Source organism: Capsicum annuum, chromosome 12, assembly GCF_002878395.1.
Source record: "Capsicum annuum cultivar UCD-10X-F1 chromosome 12, UCD10Xv1.1, whole genome shotgun sequence".
NCBI classification, from domain to species: Eukaryota; Viridiplantae; Streptophyta; class Magnoliopsida; order Solanales; family Solanaceae; genus Capsicum; species Capsicum annuum.
Genome location: NC_061122.1, coordinates 199,032,156 through 199,055,191, shown reverse-complemented (window position 1 = coordinate 199,055,191; position 23,036 = coordinate 199,032,156). Strand labels below are relative to the sequence as shown.

The 23,036-nt window shown below is 31.9% G+C and overlaps 1 protein-coding gene and 1 long non-coding RNA gene across 2 annotated transcripts; both read left to right on the top strand.

The window, feature by feature from the left end:
• The first annotated feature begins 12,898 nt into the window (after positions 1–12,898).
• Positions 12,899–14,740, top strand: LOC124889411. Its single transcript, XR_007048377.1, has 2 exons — positions 12,899–13,035; positions 13,575–14,740. It is a non-coding gene; the product is annotated as an uncharacterized LOC124889411 (long non-coding RNA).
• Positions 14,741–18,601: 3,861 nt separating this feature from the next.
• On the top strand, positions 18,602–23,026 carry LOC107849833 (triacylglycerol lipase OBL1-like). Its single transcript, XM_016694380.2, has 5 exons — positions 18,602–19,947; positions 20,737–20,981; positions 21,064–21,097; positions 21,699–22,378; positions 22,467–23,026. The coding sequence occupies exons 1-5, from the start codon at positions 19,608–19,610 to the stop codon at positions 22,707–22,709; spliced, it is 1,542 nt and encodes a 513-aa protein (XP_016549866.2). The 5' UTR covers positions 18,602–19,607; the 3' UTR covers positions 22,710–23,026.
• Positions 23,027–23,036: the final 10 nt, after the last annotated feature.

Below are 23,036 nucleotides of genomic sequence, written 5' to 3'. Positions count from 1 at the left end.
ATGCAGAATCCCATATTCTTGCTCATTATGCCCTTGAAGCATACACCTTTTACAATATTTAGGCAAGAATTTATATTGGATTTTTACCTTCTCCACTCTTGCCTCCTTTGTGGTTAAATTCATAATCTCCACCTCAACATATTTAGGAAGATCAGCCATAATATCCACTTACACCTTAATCCTCGCACAACTAGGTCTTGTCTTGTTCATAGTAGCCATATCTAAGTGAATAGGTTTCCCAACTGTAGATGCTAATGAAAATAGAGATTCCTTCACAAAATATGTTGGCTTAAGATCAGAGAAAGATATCCAAGCCATTGCTTGTGTTGTTTCCACCTTAGCATCAAAATTTAGGACCATAGTTTAATGGTCTCATCTGATAAGAATATACATCCTTTGCATTAATGTGATATACTATTTTTGACATCACATTAACAAAATCTTCAACCCTGTTAAATCTCACAAGTATATGTCTATTTCTGAATAATCCAATGTTGTATCCACCTTTCACATTTAGTTGCTTAGGGTGCTGAAGTCTAAGATCCTCTAAATCCAACCAACCGTGTGAGAATTTCTCAATAACGGCATATTGCAGTCCTTCAATCACGTTCATTCTATCAACCTTCTCCTCAGTCCATATGACATGGGAAATTCCATTAATAAATTGTGGCTTCTTAATAGGGATGGCTTCCACCTTGTGATTTACATTATTGATTCCTTCAAAATCACTTTTGAATTTAAAAATATTTGCAAATTTCAGTGGTGATGAGGTGGCAAAACTTCTAGTATCGTAGTTTGTGAGGAAAGTAATGGAAAATTGTTAGTGTAAATACCAAAAGGGGGTGTCCAGCCAAAGAAGCCATATTGGCCATTTCAATGATCTTGACGTTGAAACTGTTGAGCTAGGGTTCTACCGTAGGAAAAAATCTGCGACTTGTGAATTTTTTTTTCTAATAAGTAATGGTGGTTCTAATAATGTTAAAAACACTTGATGGCTCTAATTACTAGTAAATTCTTCTTGAATAATTTAATAATATAAAAAATCATTTACTCTAATAATGGAGATTTTTATCCTAAAAGAACTTCTAATCAGTCTTCCATTCAGTCATCTGCCTACATAAAAACTATGTGCATGTATTAAAAATGTCAAATCAACCAATTTAAATCTTCTCCATTCAATCATCTTTCCTTCACAAAAACTGGGGGTGTGCATCGGTCGGTTCGGTTCGGTTTTATGTGTTATTGGTTCGGTTTATCAGTTTTCGGTTTTTAAATATGCAAAATAAATAAGATATTTTCTTTATCGGTTTTTAGTTTATCAGTTTTTTGTGCTTAACGGTTCGGTTTTCGATTTAACCAATAAAAAAATAATCATAAAATAAAAATAGTAACAACTAAAATAAAAAAATGAAATCTTAGTTGTCGTCAAAATCATACACAATGCATTTTAGTTTACAAGAATCTTCAAACTTGAACTGAATGTTAGTTCAGAAAAAAATTGAATCCTAATTGTTGGAAGCTACTAAATGCTTCAAGCTTTCCAATACAATAATACCCAAGCTTTATATTGTGTCTTTGTTGCGCTGAATAGGTTAATACTTTGTGAATCTCTGAATTGTGAATAAGTAGTGTGTGTATATATATATTAGTAATATAAATATTTATATATATAATACAATTAAGAGTAAAATAATAACTTAGTGTATCCTTATTGGGTTATCGGTTTAATCGATAACCCAATAAGCTAAACCAAAATCGAACCGTTTACCCAATAATTTTTTTTATAAAACCAATAAAAACGGTTAACCCAATACCAATAACCCAATAACATTTTTATCGGTTTGATTTATTGGTCGATTCAGTTTTTGCACACGCCTAACAAAAACTGTGTATGTATTAAATTTGTCAAATCGACCTATTTTATTTAGATGAACCCACTTTCATCTTCTAGTTTACCCAATTTCTTTTTTTCTTCTTCTCCGTGATACAGACATGCATTAAATCAGAAAATTGACATCAAAATATCGAAAAAAAAATTCTTAATACATTAAAAAGAAGCCAAGAATTACATACCTTAAAGCTAACAACAATTAAAAACAAAGGTGCAAAGATCAAAGTATCAAATCATTTACCAAATATTATTATTACAAAAGCCTTTCTAAAGCTAGCAACAATTAAAAACAAAGGTGCAAAGATCAAAGTATCAAATTATTTACCAAATATTATTATTACTGATAAGTCACAATTAATTATTTAAATTCTTATGGATTATTATTGTACATAAGAGGATAACTATAGTTAGAAGTTTAGCCTTATCTTCTCGTTTATAGATGTACAACTATATATATAATTGTACTGTAAATTATATTCATCAAGAAATATATTCTTTCATGGTATCAGACGTCTAGGTATCAGTTTCTTCTTTATCGGCCTCCCTCACTGAAGCTTCCTCTCCCTCTGCAATTTCTGTCTCTAACATTAAAAATCTGGTTCTCACTATTCTTGACTATACAAATTATATGTTATGGAGAGAACTTGTCCTACCTGTTTTCAAAGGTCATGGTGTTTACGGATTTATTGATGGAAGTTTCCCTTGTCCTGAGCCTACTACTCTGAGTGATGATCGTACCTCTATCCCTAATCCTTCCTTCCAAAAATGGATTCAACTTAATTCCATTGTTCTTTCATGGATTCAAGCAACTATTTCTCAAGAGATTCTTAAGCAATAATCAAGCCTAATCATTCGCTCACTTCTAGAGATGCATGGCTTCAAATTGAACGTTTATTCCGCGATCAAGTTAGTTCTCGAACACTTCAACTCAAAGTCCAGTTTGATAATCTTAAGAAAGGTAATCTCTCAATTAATGAATATGTCCATCGCGTGAAGTCCATAGCTGATGCCTTGACCTCTATTGGAAATCCTATATCTGATTCGGATCTTGTCCTCCAAATACTCTCTGGCTTACCTTCTGAATATATGTCCGTGAGCACATCTATTTCCACTCGTGTTCCTCTTCCATCTTTTGTTGAGGCACGCTCCTTACTCTTTTTCCATGAATCTCAATTGACCAGTTTCTCCAAATTGTCTACGGATAATGCTACCACTGCCTTTGCGGCCAAGCAACAATATTCTCCCTCTTATGGTCGGGGACGTGGTCACCATTCCAATGGTGGCCGCTATTTCAATGGCGGTCGTGGTCGTGGTTGTCAAAATCAAGGGAATGGCAGATTCTTTAATGGGGTGCCTCAACAATTCACTCCTCGTCCTTATCTTCCTTCTATCCTAAGTCCTCCCTTTTCCTATTCGGCTTCTTACATTCTATCTCAACCTACCAATGCAACTATATACTGCCAACTTTTCTATCAGTCAAATTAAAGTGCTCGTGATTGTCCATCTCTGCATTCTAAGGCCTTTGTGTCAGATGTTAATTCCAATTACTCAGCATCGTCACCTGGTGATGCTTCGTGGTATGTTGATACTGGAGCCTCTTCTCACATGACTCCTAATGCTTCCAATACTCTATACAATGGCTTAGATCGCGTAGTTGTGGGCAATGGCACTCAACTCCCTATCACTTACACTGGATATGGTACTCTCGCTTCCTCTAATAATCTTTTTACGCTTAAAGATATTTTAGTTGTTCCTCGTCTTTCCACTAATTTACTAAGTGTTCGTAAATTTGTTACGGACAATAATTGTTCCATGGATTTTGATCCTTTTGGTTTTTCCATTAAGGAACTCATGACGAAGAAGCCCCTACTTCGGTGCAATAGTTCTGGACCACTCTATGCAATTTCTTCTCATTGCGGTGATTCTGTTGCGACTTTTCATTCTGCTCTTGTTGTTGCCCGTGTCTCTCCAAACCTTTGGCATCGTCTTCTAGGACATCCAAGCTCTGCTATTTTAGCTAGTTTAGTTAGGGCCAATAAATTACCTTGTTCTTCATTCAAAAGTTTAGAGAATTTATGTACTGCTTGTCAAATTGGCAAGCACCAGAAGTTGCCGTTTATGGATTCTTACTCTTTTTCTTCATCTCCATTTGAATTAATTCATAGTGATATTTGGACTTCCCCTGTTGCATCTTTTACTGGTTTTAGATATTATTTTTTATTCCATGATGACTTCACAAAGTTTTCTTGGGTATTTCCTCTTAAGCGTGAATCCGATACTTTTTCTATGTTTAAGCAATTTTTTACCTATGTCTTGACCCAATTTTCTACAAAATTAAAGGCTCTTCAATGTGATAGGGCTGTGGAGTTTGTTAAACTCCAGGCCTTTCGTTCACTTCTTAATGATAATGGTGTTTTACTTCGTATTTCTTGTCCTCACACTCATCAACAAAATGGTAAAGCTGAACGAATGCATCGCACAATTTTAAATATGGTCCGTTCATTATTATTTCAAGCATCTCTTCCCTCTCAATTTTGGGTTGAAGCATTAAACACAACTGTCCATCTTTTAAATATCCTTCCATCGTCTAAACTTCAATTTAAAATGCCGTTTGAAGCTGTCTTTGCAAAGGTTCCTACCTACGATCATCTACGTGCTTTTGGTTGTTCATGTTATCCCAATTTACGTGAATATTCTTCTAATAAGTTGAGTCCTCGTTCAAAACATTGCGTTTTTCTTGGTTATCCTTCCAACTACAAAGGATATAGATGTTTTGATCCTACAACTAACAAAGTATTTATCTCTAGGCATGTTCGGTTCAACGAGGATTTCTTTCCTTATCCTTATCTTCTCGGCTCAACTTCATCGCAAGCTAGCCCTTCTAGTCTATTTAAACTTCCCTCTTCAATTAATTTTGCTCCTCCTTTATTTTCAACGGCGTCTCCTAATTTTCAGGACATTAATTTTCAAAAGAGTGCACGTTTTTTATCTCCTAATAATGCTGAAAATTCTTCTCCTATATCTCATTAGCCACCTCAAATTCATTCTAATTTTCCTCCACCTACTGGACTCCAACCTCCACATCAATAGCTGGTCAACAAGACATCCCATATTCCTCTCCAAATGTTAGTCCTCACACTTATTTACCTCTTAATTCTACTTCTCAAGATCAAATACCAACCTTACCGTCTAATTCAAAGACTCATCCCATGATTATCGGTAAGCAAACTGGGTCTCTCAAGACTCGATTCCTGGCTTCTCTTCTTTCTCATTCCTCCACACTTCGATCTGAACCTTCATCTTTTACGAAAGCTTCTAAGTGTCCTAATTGGAGACGTGTTATGGCCGACGAATACAATGCTCTTATGGCTAATCGCACCTGGACATTAGTTCCACCTCCTCTGCATGCCAATATTATTGGTTGTCGTTGGGTATATCGTATAAAACAAAAATTTAATGGTTCTTTAGAGCGTTTTAAGGCTCGTCTTGTAGCCCAAGGCTACAAACAACATCAAGGACTAGACTATGATCAAACGTTTAGTCCAGTGGTGAAACCAGTCACCATTCGCACTATTCTAGCCCTTGCCACATCTAAGAAATGGTCTGTCCATCAATTAGACATTAAGAATGCCTTTTTACATGGCAATCTTTACGAACTGGCATACATGAAACAGCCTACTGGCTTTGTTCATCCACAATTCCCTCATCATGTTTGTCGGTTAAACAAAGCCCTTTATGGCTTAAAACAAGCTCCTCGAGCATGGTTCCATAGGCTCACTTCCTTTATTTTACGAAATGGATTTAAAAATAGTATGTCTGATCCATCTCTTTTCATTTACAAGCATAATTCAGACATGGTTATCCTTCTTCTCTATGTTGATGATATTCTCCTTACTGCGTCTTCTAATTCTTTATTTAAGTCTTTAATTCAAACTCTTAAATCTGAATTTTCCATGAATGATTTAGGTTTAGTTACTTATTGTCTTGGTATTTCCATAGTTGCTCGCTATGGAGGTTATTTTCTTTGTCAATCCAAGTATGTAAAAGACCTCCTTAGTCGTGCAAATTTGTTATCTTCAAAACCGGTTTCAACTCCTCTTTCTCTTAAGTCTCTACTTCATTCTGAAGATTCTCCTCCTTTTTCTGATCCAACACTTTACACTTTACAGAAGCCTTGTTGGTGGTCTCCAGTACTTAACTTTTACCCGTCCAGATATCGTTTTTGCTGTTAATCAAGTGTCTCAATTTATGCATTCTCCTTTGGTCATTCATTATACTGTCGTCAAAAGAATTCTGCGATATTTGCAAGGTTCTCATGGGTTATTTATTCCTGGTGGCTCTACTAACAGCTTACAATGTTACAGTGATGCAGACTGGGTTGGTTGCCCTGCCACTCGTCGATCTACTTCAGCATATTGCATCTTTCTTGGTCAAAATCTTATTTCTTGGTTGTCTAAGAAACAAAATGTTGCTTCTCGATCAAGTGCCGAGGCTGAATACAGAGCAGTTGCTCATGCAACTGCTGAAATAACGTGGTTACATTCGCTTCTACGCAAACTTCATATTTCTCCTTCTTCCTCTACAATTTTTTGTGACAATATTAGCAGTATTTATCTGGCACTCAATCCTGTTCAGCGCGCTCGTACCAAGCATGTTGAAATTGATATTCACTTTGTTCGTGAACCGCAGGTGTTCTTCGGGTTCAATACGTCCCTACTCAAGATCAACTTGCTAATTTATTGACCAAGGCACTTTCTTCACCAAGATTGTTGTTCCTACGTGACAAGCTCTGCATTCTTTCAGATTGTGCATCGCTTGAGGGGGAGTGATAAGTGACAATTAATTATTTAAATTTTTATGGATTATTATTGTACGTAGGAGGATAACTACAATTAGAAGTTTAGCTTATCTTCTGATTTATAGATGTACAACTATATATATATAATTGTATTGTAAACTATATTTCATCAAGAAATATATTCTTTCAATTACAAAAACCTTTCTGTTGATACTTGCGCGCAGCATGCAACTGATGAAAGGATCTGGTATTGTTTCTATTGGCTAGGTGTAGGAAATTTTTTTGTGTCTTTTGACTCTTGTATTATTTTTTACCGGCTTCAAATCTGGGTGCGTCAAATGAGTTGATAAATGTATTATTAGAAAAAAAAAAACTTTAATATGATATGACATTCAATTAGGAGAGAAGAAATTTTTTATTATTTAAATATATTTTGAGAAAAATAATGGCAGTTGGATCTTATCTTATAGCTTTAAAAGAAACGAAAGTGATTTGTATAAATAATTGAATTTATCTCGTGCTTAATTGTGCTGAATGTAATCAAGATTCATCCGAACCCCCTATATTATTTTTATATGGTTAAAAATATTTTTATATATATATAATAAATGTTGAACCCCTTCAACTAGTCCGTATATTTACTTCTAAATTTTCTTAATAAAAATTCTGGCTCCGCCACTGCTTTTGGTCCATCTGGTTCGGTCATTAAATTCATTGGTGTTGAATCTGTTAAAATCAATTTCTCTTTTTCTCTAACCTAACAAAAAGAAAAGGAACTAAATAACAGAAAAAAGATGGCTTAACGGAATTAATTATGGGCTAGACTAGACATCTAAAAAAATTATTTCAACAGAACAAATAATTCTTTTCATTTTGTCATTCTATCTAAATCCACTAATCTAATCCACTTCCCAATGTATCAGACTGATACAAACAAATGGAGAAATCATTTCACGTTATTTCATGTTCGTAGCGTAACGCAATCCCCGAATTGTTGGTATGCGCAGCGCAACGTTAGCCCAACATTCCTTCATGGGTTGGTTGCTATTAAGGCTGCTCATATTTTGATTTAAACAAAAAAAAATTAAAAAATTAAATCAAATTTTTAATTTCGATTTAATTTTTTGATTTTTCGGATCAATTTTAATTTTTAATTTTTGAAATTCGGTTAAATAATTTGATTTTCAATTTTTCAAAAAAATAATTCGGATAAACCGATTAACCAAAATTCTATTATTAATTAATAATATATATTTTATTATATATATATATATATAATATTTAATATATAATAATATAATATAAATATATAATAGCAACCCTAATAACTAATAAATAATAGCACGTCACATACATCTAACAACATACATCAGTCTAATAGTAGAACAATCGATCGAACCATAGACCGCCGGCGAGATCGTTATCTGTACAACAACACCAGAGCCGGCGACCAGACGAACATTGTGGTCTGCAGCCCGCAGTGCCAACTGTGGTCTTTCAGGCAGCGACCACTCTTCCGAGTTCTGACTGTTTATGCAAACTTATGCATAATGAAGTTATATATTATGTTAAACTTATGGTTATATGATTTAGTTTCATCCATGTTGAATTATTTATATCTGGTAATGAAAAAATAGGTTTGGATTGTTGTTTTTATAAAAAAAAATCATTAATTTTAATGTCCAGTCATAAAAAAGAGAGGTTCACTACTTTAATCTTCAAAATCGAAATAAAAATCCGAAAAAATTGAACCGAATTTGTAGAAATCGAACCGAACCGAATTTATTTCGATTTGGTTACGATTGTCATTTTTGTCAATCCAAAAATCGAAAAATCGAACCGATATTAAACTATCAACCGAACAAACCGAATGTCCAGACCTAGTTACTACTAGCTAGGGCGTTTATCCAACCAAAAATCAAATCAATCATTATTGTGTAAACAACATAAATTCCCTACCTATTGGAACTAATTACATAAAATTCCCTCTAGTTTTCTCTCTCCTGAATTTTGTAAATATACTCATACATTCAGCTGCCCATCATACATAGCTCGAATGTATGATAAAACAGTTAATCTTATATTTAAGGTAAGATGATAAAACATAATCTCCTACATTCATGGAAAGAGTAATCAAATGAAATCTTTCATTCCCTTAAATAAAGCCATTAATTACCTATAATTATGATTTGTATGATTAAATAAAATAACTGAAATTTAAATTCAAAAAAGCTTTTAAACATCACTGTTAGTTTTTCTCATTTTTAATGACGTTTTTGAAAAAAAAAAAAACGTCTTCGCCTTTCTTCAATTCTTGAAAAAAAAATATGAACATCCTTATATTGTTGCGTCATTTCGGAATTTGGGAGTTGAAAATCATTTGTCAATTCCATAAAAGTGATGCAATTATTATTTTGGAAAGTATTAACTTTTTTAAATTGATTGCTATAATCGCGATGGAATTGAATGTTGGCGAAATTCGTAAAAAAATCAAAGTAAACTACACAACAATTTCACATGTATGAGGGCAACTTGTACATTTAAAAAATAAACTGCAGTAATGTATAATTTCATACTACACATCTAAATTTTTCACCTTAAACATGTATGACCTATATATCTTGATAGAAGGTATAATGAAAATTTATACAAAAATAAAACTTTCTAATAGTATAATACCACATAAAAGCATAAAATGTATCTTATAAGGACTTTTAATGTATAACATATTAAAATATATATCTTCAGGCTTATATTATACATTAGAATAAGTATAAGGGCAACTTATACATTTTAAAAATAAACTGCAGTGATGTATAATGTCATATTACACATCTAAATTTTTCACTTTAAACATGTATGACCTATAAGTTTGACAGAAGGTATAATGAAAAATTATACAAAAATTAAAATTTTTAACTATAAAATACAACATAAAACACAACTAATGTAATAAGAACTTCTAATGTATAACATATTGAAAATATATATCATTAGACTTATATTAGACATTAGTCTTCCAAAATAACTAATGTATAATGCCTGATATATTATATCTTAGACTTTCAAATAAAAATTTCAAGAATGTATAATGTTACACCATACATATAAAATATTAACATTATTTGTCAGAATGTATAATGTAACCTTATACAAAATTCATAGATTATAATTATGTAACTCGACTAAATACAAAATCAGTCTCTTCTATATATACAAAAATTTATATTATACATAAGTGTGTTAAATAAAGTAATGTATAATGTATAAAATCTACATCTTTGGACGCGATGACAAGTAATTTTTTCCCATCATAGCAAATCACTTATTCTTTTGAGTAGCCTCGGTGCACAAATTGCAGTTATCTTTGCAACCACAAATCTAGCCTGTTTCAACAAAAAATAAACATAAAGTTAGACAAAAAACTGAAACTTATAAAATAGAATCTTTGAAACATAAAGTTAGATCCAAGAATATTGGAAGAATTTGATATTACAAAATAGAATCTTTGAAAAAGTATTAAAAAATATAAAACGGAGCAAGATCATTCCTTTTCGGAAAGAGAATAATATAAAAAACATTAAATAATCAAATAATTAGGATTTAGATTCATACAGAAGATTGAGTAAGTGATTTCGTTGATTCAATCATTTGAATAAACTCTGTTGTGCTCTGTTCAGGGGATTCATTTTTCGTGGAATGTTTCACCCCGTTGTGCTCTCCTGATGATGATGACCCAATTGAGATTTTTTGAAGCTTCTGATAATTAGTCACCATTTTTTTGACCTTTGTTTTCTCAAACAAGTCCATGACTTTCTGAATTGGTGAAGTTAAAATTTTATTTTTTTTAAATTAATGAATGAAATTAATAAGTTCAATTAATGTTTGAAAACTTGCAATGGTAAACTCTAAAAGTATGATTGCTTGATTTTAGGCGTGAAAAAAAGTGATTGAATAATGGAGGATAAACTGATTTGTAATGGGAGAGAAAATGAGGGAGGAAAAGGTGGTCTTTTATGGATGTATAATATTAAGGAGAGAAAAATTACCAAATAAAGGGATTTTTATAATTATTTTGAAATTTGTGTAAATACTTTACCAATTTAGGATTTAATGTAATTATGTAACTTAACTTAGGTAATTTTTAGATCATTATTTGGTATCAAAGAAATAGCCCAACGAAATTTAATAGTCCAATACTCTTGTTTAATGGTCTAATTATAAATATGTGGTGTGGTATATATATTGCCACTTTTTAATTTTGTTTGCGAAGATATTCATTCACTCTTCAATAGTTACCTATTTGATATATGAAGTGGAGGAGCCTCTATAGTTATGGAACTTAAACATGCAAAAGCTACTATTTATTTATTATAGTATTGAGAAATTAATAAAAGAATCAGATACATTTATTTTGTGATAGTAGAAAAAATTTGTTAATTCCTAATGTTCATTTGAAATAGTTATCTTATGTCTTTATTGTTTTACTATTATCTATTTATCATTAGTTGGTTATAAATCAAAAACTCGAACCAAATTAACAAGAATCAAACGGATGATTTTTATTTATTTGATTCGATTTAGTTTTAAACTTTTAGAACTGACTAAATTGTTTGATTTTGGTGTTAATAAAAGATTGATCTAAGCTGAGCCATGAACAATCCCTAATCGCTACTATGTACATCTCAAATTATTTGTCATTAAAAAATTTAAGATAAAATTAATTATTTTTTCTATTTTATTTTAAGTAATAATTATTCTTAAATACTATAAATATCTTAATATAATAAATATTTAATAATAATATATTACATATTGAGACATAAATAAAGATAAAAAAAAAAAATCTAATTAATATATTTTTTTTACGAACAGGTAAAAATGAACCAGACATATAATTTAAAAGTTTAAAACGGATAGAAACCGTTATCTTGAATCCCAAAATATTCGTTTTCGATAAAAATATGGTCCACACCTGTTGGCGCCGTTGTCCGTCCTACCTAGGATTTCTCAATGTTATAATTCTATTTGAGGACCATTGCCAATGACGCAGACAAATCATAACTACGAGTAATTAAAGACGTATTTAAAATTTAAATTTTATATTATAATGTGTTTAACTTTGTAAAGGCATGATTGAGTGGCTAGTAGTCGATCGAGAGGTGGGTTCGTTGGAAATTAAATTTAGTCAAAATCTATAGCTCAGTCATGAGCTCGTAGCATGTGCGATTTAAATCTTTTATGTGATTTTTGAGTTACAAGATATCAAAATTTAAATTTTATAATTTAAATTATAAGACACATTATTCACGTAAGTTTTTATTTAAAAGGATAATCCACTATATTATTCAAAATTTAGGATATTTGTATTATTAAATTTATTGAATGGAGTTCGATTTGAGGCTAATTAAGTTCATTAGGAAACGTTCAAAAGTTATTAACTTATGCTACACCTAGCTAAGCTACTTGACCTTTTAGGCTTTTACTTACTACTATATAAGTTCTTCCCTTGATTAGTTGAGAATTATGATCAACAACCAACAACGATTATGATGGAGTAGTAAGTACTGTTTCATTCTTAATCAAAACTCTCGGATTCGAGTTCCCCTAGATATTAAGTCTCCTTTGTTAGGGAGCGTTACCACCTATTGTGGGACTTTCCAATGCGATTCAAATTTAGTCGGGCTCCAATATAAATACTGATACACTCTCTATAATCCTTTGCTATATGGTTTTCGGGGTAGAGAACTAATTACAATACTTGAATTCAGAATAAATAAAATATATATAAGTCAACCTTATTTTTATTTTTATGGTAAAAGATAATTAAACTATTAAATAAGTTACATATTTGATCGATTGACTAAAATAATCATATTCTCCAGTCTAATACACAAAGTCACTAACATATATTTTGCATCAAACATATATATATCAATAAGAGTTTTTTTTTGTCAAAGAGAAGAAGGAGAAGAAATGGTCACGTACGTTCAAATTAAGAAGTTATTAAATTACACAACAACCTAAAGGTAGCTTTATCACCAGTTTTTCAAGAAAGAGATGCTTAAAATAGTTTTACTAAAAAAGAGTACTTATTGTAAGTATGTGGATGTTATTAAAACAAGTATCATTGCTACTGTAGCAATGACACTTTGCAAGTAAAATTTTACCTATAAAAGGCATCCACACTACATTATAATAACACACAATCAATAAATCAATTACTGCCAAAATTACTCTTTCTATATATTTAAATATCTTTCTATTTCTCTTTCTTTTCTTTTAATAAGTTTTATTATTCGGTCTTTATATTACAATACGTTATCAGCACGAGATTCTTATTCAAGTATATATTTTTTTTTCACTATCACTTTCAAACAATTAATATTACTAAAGAATTAATTACATCCTTTTTAAATTAAGCATATTCGTGAAAAAAAGAGAGAGGAAATAATTGGCAATTCGATTTAAATTGATATAGTAGTTATTCACGTAGAGTTGTGTTGATTACTGAATACTATAAGGACAATCAAACTACTTAATCAACTATTCATACCTTTTCACGAATTCGAAAGAAAAAAATGCTCTTATCTATTAGTTAAATTTTCTTGTCCCTTTTGTTCATTAACTCCATAATATTAATATTTAAAGGACATATACTGATTGTACTATTTATGTTAAGCTTGAATTTAAAAGTAATGTCGTTTTAACAATTTATATACAAGTACTTGTGATCAATATTACATATTTCTTTTTATGATTAAAATTTTTTGAAATTAACACTTCTGGGTTACAATAATTTATAATCTTAATTAAGTCTATTTGAGATGGTTATTTTATTTCTAAAGTATCATTATATCTAACTTATTAATCTTTTTATGATAGTTTCACTGTGTCAAATTTATCGAAACTTGAGTTTGTGGCACTGGACATTACCGGAAAGAATTATTTATCATGGGTCGTTGATGTTGAAATTCACCTTGATGCTAGAGGTCTTGGGGATACTATTAAACAAGAAAATAACGCATCTAATCAAGATAAGGCGAAAGTTATGATTTTTCTTCATCATCACCTCCACGAAGGATTAAAAACTGAATATTTAACTGTGAAAGATCCACTCGAATTATGGACCAACTTGAAGGACCGATATCACTATCTAAAATTGACAGTATTAACGAAAGCTAATTATGACTAGATACATCTTCGGTTTCAAGATTTTAAAACTGTAGTTAAATATAATTCTGCTATTCATAAAGTAAGTTCAATATTAAGATTATGTGGAGAAACCATCATTGATGAGGACTTACTAGAGAAAACTTTTTCCACTTTTCATACTTCTAATGTATTGCTACAACAGCAATATCGTGAAAAGAGATTTAAAAAAAATATTCTGAATTGATTACATGCATACTTGTGGCAGAACAAAATAATACTTTGTTAATGAAAAATCATGAAGCTCGTCCTACTGGATCTGCTCCATTCCCAGAAGCGAATATTGTAGCAGTGCATAATCAGCCTGAAATAAGGCAAAATTATTATCGCGGTCGTGGTCAAGGCAATGATCGTGGACGTGGCAGAGGGAGAAATAATTATCGTCTTAATAGTGGAAATAAACAAGATAATAATAAAGGTTCTCAATATAATCCTTCAAAGGGTATAATTAATATTTGTCACCGATGTGGTATGAAAGGCATTGGACACGTGCTTGTCGTACGCCTGATCATTTTGTCAAACTTTATTAAGCTTCCCTTAAAAGGAAAGAAAATGATGTGGAAGCACACTTGACCTTTCAAGGTAATGATGATGAAGCAACCCATCAAATAACGATATTGAGGCAAATCTTGTTTACAAAGATGATGACTTTAAGGGCCTCTCAGATATTACTCATTTGAGAGCTAAAGATTTTTATGAGGATATTGATTGAAGAACTGATCATCCTGTTGAAAAAAATTATAAAGAAAGTTATTATTTTCTTTTGTTTGCAATTTGTTTTTCTGTTTAATTAATGTACTATGTATTTCTAACTTCTATATTTCTAATGCAATTTCGTATGTTAGTTTTTTTTTTCAAATTTCTTATAGTATGCTTTTCTTTTTGAAGAATATGAAAATTCCCCAATCATCAGTTGGATTCAAAATCAATTACAATAATATATGTCTTATAGATAGTGTTACCACACATACTATTTTAAAAGATAAGAAATATTTTTCTTATTTGGTGATGAAAGAAGCCAATGTTAATACTATATTTGGTAGTACAAGATTAATTGAAGGCCCTGAAGAAGCTAATTTATTACTTACCGGAGGAACAAATTTGATAATTGAAGAAGCATTATATTGTAGTAAGTCTCAAAGAAACTTATTAAGTTTCAAAGACATTAGTCAAAATGGCTATCATATTGAGACTACAAATGATGAAAAGATTGAATATTTTTATATTACTACAATAATATCGGGTAATAAATATATACTTAAAAAATTACCCATTCTTTCTTTCGGCTTATACTACACAAGTATTAGCACTGTTGAAACACATGCCATAGTAAATCAGAAGTTAAATAATTCAAATAATTTTATTATTTGGCATGGCCGGTTGGGCCATCCCGGTTCTAATATGATGCGCAAAATAATTGAGAATTCATATAGACACTCATTGAAGAACCAGAAGATTCTTTAGTTTAAAGAATTCTCTTGTGCTGCATGTTCTCAAGGCAAATTAATTACTAGACATCAACAATTAAAGTGGAAATTTAATCCCCTGCATTTCTGGAACGTATACAGGGTGATATATATGGGCTCATTCACCCTCCATGTGGACCATTTAAGTATTATATGGTTTTAATAGATGCATCTACAAGATGGTCACATGTATGTTTATTATCAGCTCGTAATTTGGCATTTGCGAGATTACTTGCTCAAATTATAAAGTTAAAAGCACAATTTTCAGATTATACAATAAAAACAATTCGTCTTGATAATGCGGGAGAATTTACATCCCAGGCTTTTAATGTTTATTCTGTATCAACTGAAATAACAATTGAACATCCGATTGTGCACGTTCATACTTAAAATGGTCTAGCAGAATCATTAATAAATGCCTCTAATTAATCGCTAGACCAATGCTTTTAAGAACAAAACTTCTCATTTCGATATGAGGTCATGCTATTTTGCATGCAGCAGCTCTTGTACAGATTAGGCCCACAAGTTATCATAAAGTTTTTCCATTACAATTAATTTTTGGTCAAGAGCTAAATATTTCCCATCTAAGAGTTTTTGGATATGCGGTATATGTTCCAATTGCTCTACCACAACGCACAAAAATGGATCCTCAAAGAGGGTTGAAAATATATGTTGGGTATGAATCTCCTTCTATTATAAAATATTTGAAACCTATGACTGGAGATTTATTTACGGTAAGATTTGCTGATTGTCATTTTGATGAAACAATATATCCAATATTAGGGGGAGAAAATAAGCAGTTGAAAAAAAATAGACTGAAATGCATTATATTATCTCACTTAGATCCTCGTACAAATAAATGTGAACTAGAAGTTAAAAAGATAATTCATTTGCAAAATATTGCAAATCAACTGCCAGATACATTCACTGACCTATCAAGAGTTACAAACTCTCACATCCCAGCTGTTAATGCTCCTATTCGAGTTGATGTCCCAGTAGGATAATTGACTATTATAAATGAGTCTAAACCACACTTAAAATTTGGTAGACCAATCGGTTCCAAAGATAAAAATTCTCAAAAAAAAAGAGGAGCAAATGATCAAAATAATCATAATATGAAGGAAGCTACTCAAGGAGAGCAGGAAGACATAACGATTGATAAAACCTCAGAAGAGGTTCGGGTACCTAAAAATAATGAAAATAGAGAAATTTCAGTCAGTTATGTCTCATCAAGAAAAATATGAAATTGAAATGATATAATTGTCGACAATATATTTGCTTATAATGTTGTAAATGAAATAATGTAACAAGATGAGGATCTTGAACCAAAATCTATCGAAGAATGTAGACAGGGAAATGATTGGCCAAAATGAAAAGATGCAATCAAGATTGAATTGGCTTCGCTTGAAAAGCGCGAAGTTTTTGGGCCTATAGTCCAAACACTTGAAGGTATAAAGCCAGTGGGGTACAAATAGCTTTTTGTGCGAAAATGAAATGACAAAAATAAAGTCATAAGATATAAAGCACGACTTGTGGCACAAGAATTTTCGCAAAGACTTGGCATTGATTATATGGAGACATATTCTCTGGTGGCGGATGCAGTCACCTTCGGGTATCTTATTAATTTGGCAGTTCGTGAAAAATTTAATATGCATCTGATGGACGTCGTCACAGCCTATTTATATGGATCATTAGACAATAATATTTATATGAAAATTCCTGAAGGATTCAAAATGTCTGATGCGTATGAAAATTCTCGAGAAAATTATTCAATCAAGCTTCAGAAATCTTTATACGGATTAAAAAACCAGGACGCATGTGGTATAATCTCCTTAGCAAATATCTATTAAAAGAACGATATAAAAATGACCCAATCTATCCTTATGTATTTATTAAAAGGTCTGGATCTGAATTTGTCATAATAGTTGTATATGTTGATAACTTGAATATCATTGGAACTCCTGGAGAGCTTCCAAAGACAGTAGAATATTTGAAAAGGAAATTTGAAATGAAAGACCTCAGAAAGACAAAATTTTATCTTGGTCTAGAAATTGAACATTTTACAAATGAAATTTTTGTCCATCAATCCACATATACTGAAAATATTTTAAAGAGATTTTATATGGATAAAGCACACTCATTAAGTACCCCGATGGTTGTGCGATCACTTGATATTAATAAAGATCCATTTTGACTTCATGAAAATGATGAAGAACTTGTTGGTTCTGAAATACCATATCTTAGTGCAATTGGGGCATCTTGCTAGTAATTCACGACCAGATATATCTTTTGTTGTAAATTTATTAGCAAGATTTAGTTCTTCCCCAACACGAAGACATTGGAATGGTATTAAGCATATATTCAGATACCTCCGAGGAACTATTAATATGAGACTATTTTATTCAAATGAATTCGATTCGCAATTAATTGGTTATGCAGATGCAGGATATTTGTTTGGCCCACATAAAGGTCGATCCCAGACAGTTTATTTATTTACATGTGGAGGCACAACTATATCATGGCGCTCAACAAAACAAACCATGATTGCAACATCTTCAAATCATGCGGAGATAATAGTCATTCATGAAGCAAGTCGAGAATGGGTCTGGTTGCGGTCAATAACTCAACACATCCAGGAAACATGTGGCCTTCCTTTGAAAAAGAATATTCCAACAAGATTGTATGAAGACAACGCCGCATGCATAGCTCAATTAAGAAGAAGATACATCAAAGGAGACAGAACAAAACACATTTCACCAAAACTATTATTTACTCATGATCTTCAAAAGATGGGTGAAATAGATGTTCAATAAATTTGTTCAAGCGATAATCTAGCAGATATGTTCACTAAAGCATTGCCAACATCAACCTTTGAGATGTTGAGATACAAGATTGGGATGCGTAGACTTCTAGCTATTAAGTAATGTTTTTATCAGGGGAGTAAATACGTGCTGCACTCTTTTTCTTTTAACCAAGGTTTTATCCCATTGGGTTTTCCTGGTAAAGCTTTTAATGAGGCAGCAAACAATACGTATTACAAACCGCTATATACATCTTATTTCTTTTAAGATTTTTTTTTTTGTACATGGACATCCAAGGGAGAGTATTGTAAATATGTTTATGTCATTAAAACAAGTATCATTGCTACTGTAGCAATGACACTTCTCCAAGTAAAATTTTGCCTATAAAAGGCATCCACACTACATCATAATAACACACAATCAATAACTCAACTACAACCAAAATTACTCTTTCTATATATTTGAATATCTTTTTATTTCTCTTTCTTTTCTTTTAATAAGTTTTATTATTCGGTCTTTATATTACAACAGTACTCAATTTTTAAGAAAAAAAATTTACTGATAGGGTGTGTGGTATGAAAGAAAATATTTTTTACGCTAGCAAAAGATGTTGTCTCAAATGCATTTGCATATAGCTTATGTAAATATTATGGGAATAGGGAGTGGTGGTAGAGTGTATTATGAATTGAAATCATGCATGGATGAAAAAATATTGTATCTAAACTACCAATAGTGCTGTAATTTCTTGAGCTACAGGTGACCTAGCTACGCCCAATTAAAATTCGTTATCTGAGATTTTTTAGTAGAAAAATGCATATGCAGTGCAGAGACGAGTCGTTTATGTTCTTCCTGCGCCATGCATTTTCTAAAAATATTTTTTTTGAAAAGAAAAACTCTATAATGAATTTTAACTAGGGATGTTAGTCAGGTCGATTGAGTAGCGGCTAGGATGTTTTTTTCTTGCATCTTCGGTTGATTTGGATATTTTCCTGTCATTTAGGTTGGACTTTGTTGCGGAGGAAGATATAATTAGTATGAAATGTTGTTTATGGAACCTATTTTTCATTGGAAAATCATTTTTAAGGAATTTATTATTCTACATAAAATATTTTTCAAAACTTTTCACTAACCAAACATGAAAAGGTTAAAAAATATATTGTGTTCATACAAAAGACACCGATGCGAAGGTTATGGAGGGAGGACCTACTCAATTTAAAAATTACTTTTTAGAAACGATTTAGATGGATTGTATCGTACGTAATACAATGCTTTTACAACAGCTGACTGTTGTTATAACTTATTAGTGCTATAAATTTTCACATTTTATTATCCTAACAAATGCATTAATCATCAACTCAATTCTGCGTGCGTGCGTACACTAGGTCAGAAGAACATATACATTTCTATAAAACAGTACTCAATCAAACTGGATTTTCGACATGGCGACTAGTGAGGTGACATTCTTGATAGTGAAGCCGGAAAATGGAGCGATATGGGACCTCGTACGACTCCTTATCGTAGGAGATAAAAAATGTTATGCCAAGTTTCTTGAATGTTCAGGTGTTGATGATTATGTTGTTGACGAAGATGATTGTAATGGCAGCGTTGGGGGGGAAGTGGATGATCTTAGATGGGTTATATTTGTGTCCATCTTAGTGAGGAAAATATTAAAAGTGTTTGAGAAACCATTGGAATGGACTGGTTATTTCTTGGAGTTTTTGCTCAATCTCTTCTCTCTTAATGGCAGCTTTCTTGGCTTACTCTACAATATCTTGCATGGTAATAATACATACTACTAACATATAAGAATTACTTTCTCATCCGATCTCTTTTTGTTTCAAATATTCTATCGTGATTTTTATAATAGTTATTTCAAATTATTTGTCATTTTAAAAGCTCAAGATTGTTAGACTGTTGGTCTACTTATATATGGACTTGAACAATCCTCAGCTCATACCTAACTTTTGAGGTTGAGTTAGGTTAAGTATCATATCTTTACATGGTATTAGTGAGTTGAAGTGAATCTAACATTTTCCACATATAAATTATAAATATATATAGTTTATGTGAAAAATCACTAAAAGAATTTTTAAAAAATATTATTTTTTATTTCCAAACACCCGCTTAATTAAATTCCTTTCATGTATCCCTACTAAATGCAAACTTTACAAGAATATATGAACTAGTATGTGTGTGTATTTGTACAACTATGTACGTGGTTGAGGAATTATGGTGGGCGTTAAGAATGCTAATTTATTCCTGAGATATATATATAACAATCACCCGTTCCATAAGTTGCTCATTTTGCTTTCAATTATTTGAAAGTAACTCTTCTGCTGGCCTGCATTCTTGAAATGCAATTATTCCCATAGGGAAGAATCGTTAAGTAGATGCTAATTATGTTTACTAACGAGAGCCAAAATATAATTTTCTATCCAGAGACAAGAATGACTCCCGCCACTGAGCCATTATGAAGAAAAAACATGTGTAAAAGGCTATCTTGGAAAATTGAAAACATGTCTCATGACTTAGTTATCTGATTGTAAACAAAATGTTGCAATGAAACAGGAAAGCTGGTGATACCACAGAGAGGCACTGAAACTTTCATAAGTAGTATTGGCCATATAGATGGAAGAATAAACTTATACAAGACTGAATCATTAACCAAGGAATTCACTCAACCTGATTTCATCGATAAAAATCTGCAACTAGGAATGGGACATAGAGCTCTTATGGACCTATATATGATGTCGTCAAAGTTGGCTTATGAGAACGAAAATGTTGTTAAGAACGTTGTAAATCATCACTGGAAGGTATATATATACTTGTGCTTCTTTGTTAGTAGTATTTTATTGATCATTTTTTAGTAGTAACATTTATCTTTTCCAAAAACAGATGCATTTTGTGGATTTTTACAACTGCTGGAATGGTGAGAACTCAAGTTTTCGACCTTGCTCTTTGCCTTTTCTGATTGTATGAATATATTCTTTCTTAATTTTTTTACTATTTGAATTGATTTCTTGTACTCTGATTATCGTATTGTTTTGTTGTAGTTTCTGCTATGTTATTATGTGATGATTTCTCGTACTCCGATTATCATATTATTTTGTTGTAGTTTCTATTCTATTATTATCTGATGATTTCTTTTACCCCGTTTGATGTAGTTTATGTTCTGTTACTATTTGTTGAGTTCTTGTACCCCGGCCCGATTATCGTATTGTTTTGTTGTAGTTTTTGTTGTGTTACTTTCTGTTGATTTCTTGTACCCCAATTATCGTATTATTTTGTTGTAGTTTCTGTTTTGTTATTGTCTATTGTTTTTGTTATTAGCTACAGTCTCTTGTACCCATGTTACTTCTTTTGCTAGACTGCTTTGGACTTTTTTCTTGAGTCGAGGGTCTTTCATAAAAAGCTACTCTGCCTTTCAGGTGGGGGTAAGGTTTGCGTAAACTCTATTCTCTCCATGCCCACTTTGTGGGATTACACTGATTATGTTGTTAGTTATTAAAAATGTCTGTTCGTTGGGACAGATTACCAGAAAGAGAGTTCAACCCAAGTTTTTATACTATGCGATAAGCCAAAAGATGCAAACTTGATTTTGATCAGCTTCAGGGGTACTGAGCCATTTGATGCAGATGACTGGATCACTGATTTTGAGTACTCTTGGTATGAGATTCCTAATTTGGGAAAAGTACACATGGGGTTTTTGGAAGCCTTAGGTTTAGGAAACAGAGAAAACGTTACCACGTTTCATGAACTCTTCGTTAAAAATGCAAAATCTACCAATTCAGAGAATGTTGATGTTACTATTGCTCATCCTCAGCAGCAGCCACCAGAGAGGAGTACTGCTTACCATACTGTTAGACGCAAACTCAAAAGTTTGCTAACGGAGCACGAGAATGCAAGATTTGTCGTTACAGGACATAGCTTAGGAGGAGCGTTGGCTATACTATTTCCAACGATGCTAGTGATACATGAGGAAACAGATGTTATGAAAAGATTATCAGGCGTATACACATATGGGCAACCTAGGATTGGGAATAGGCAGTTGGGGAAGTTCATGGAAGCACATTTGGAACATCCAGTGCCTAAGTACTTCAGAGTTGTTTATAACAATGATCTTGTTCCGAGGTTACCTTATGATGATAAAACATTCTTGTATAAACATTTTGGTGTTTGCATGTACTACAACTGCTTATACGTTGAGCAGGTAAACATCACTCAATGCCCTTTCTTTATCTGTTTCATTTTTCTTTTTCCTAATATTGTTGTAATTTTGCTGCTTTATCGTTTCATAGAATGTACACGAAGAACCAAACAGGAACTTTTTTGGACCACGATTCGTGTTACCAGTATATCTGAATGCTGCTTGGGAGTTTATCAGAAGCTTTACTATGGGTTACATATATGGATCTGAGTACAAAGAGAGTTTGGAATCAGTACTTTTTCGGTTGGTAGGGCTGTTTCTTCCTGGCATTTCTGCTCATAGCCCCGTTAATTATGTAAACTCTGTAAGACTTGGAAGGCAGAAAAGTGTTTAGATGTCATCCTTTCAGAAAGGCGAGATTGAAATGCATTGATCAAGTGATATTTGAAGGTCATTGATCAAGTGATATTTGAAGGTCCCTTTGGCATTATTTACGTTTCGAAAAATAAACCTGAATAAATCATCTGTTTTACAGATCAAATTTAGGTGGTGTAAATGCAAGAATTGTTGCAACTATAATGAGTTGTTTGCTGCATGTATCAATGAAATTACTTGTAGAAGGTTGTATGTAGATTGGATTTGTCTTGTGAATTGTGAACCTGTTGAATAACTCTTAATTTCAGTGATTGCTTATTTGATTTGTTTGATAATGAAAATGAAT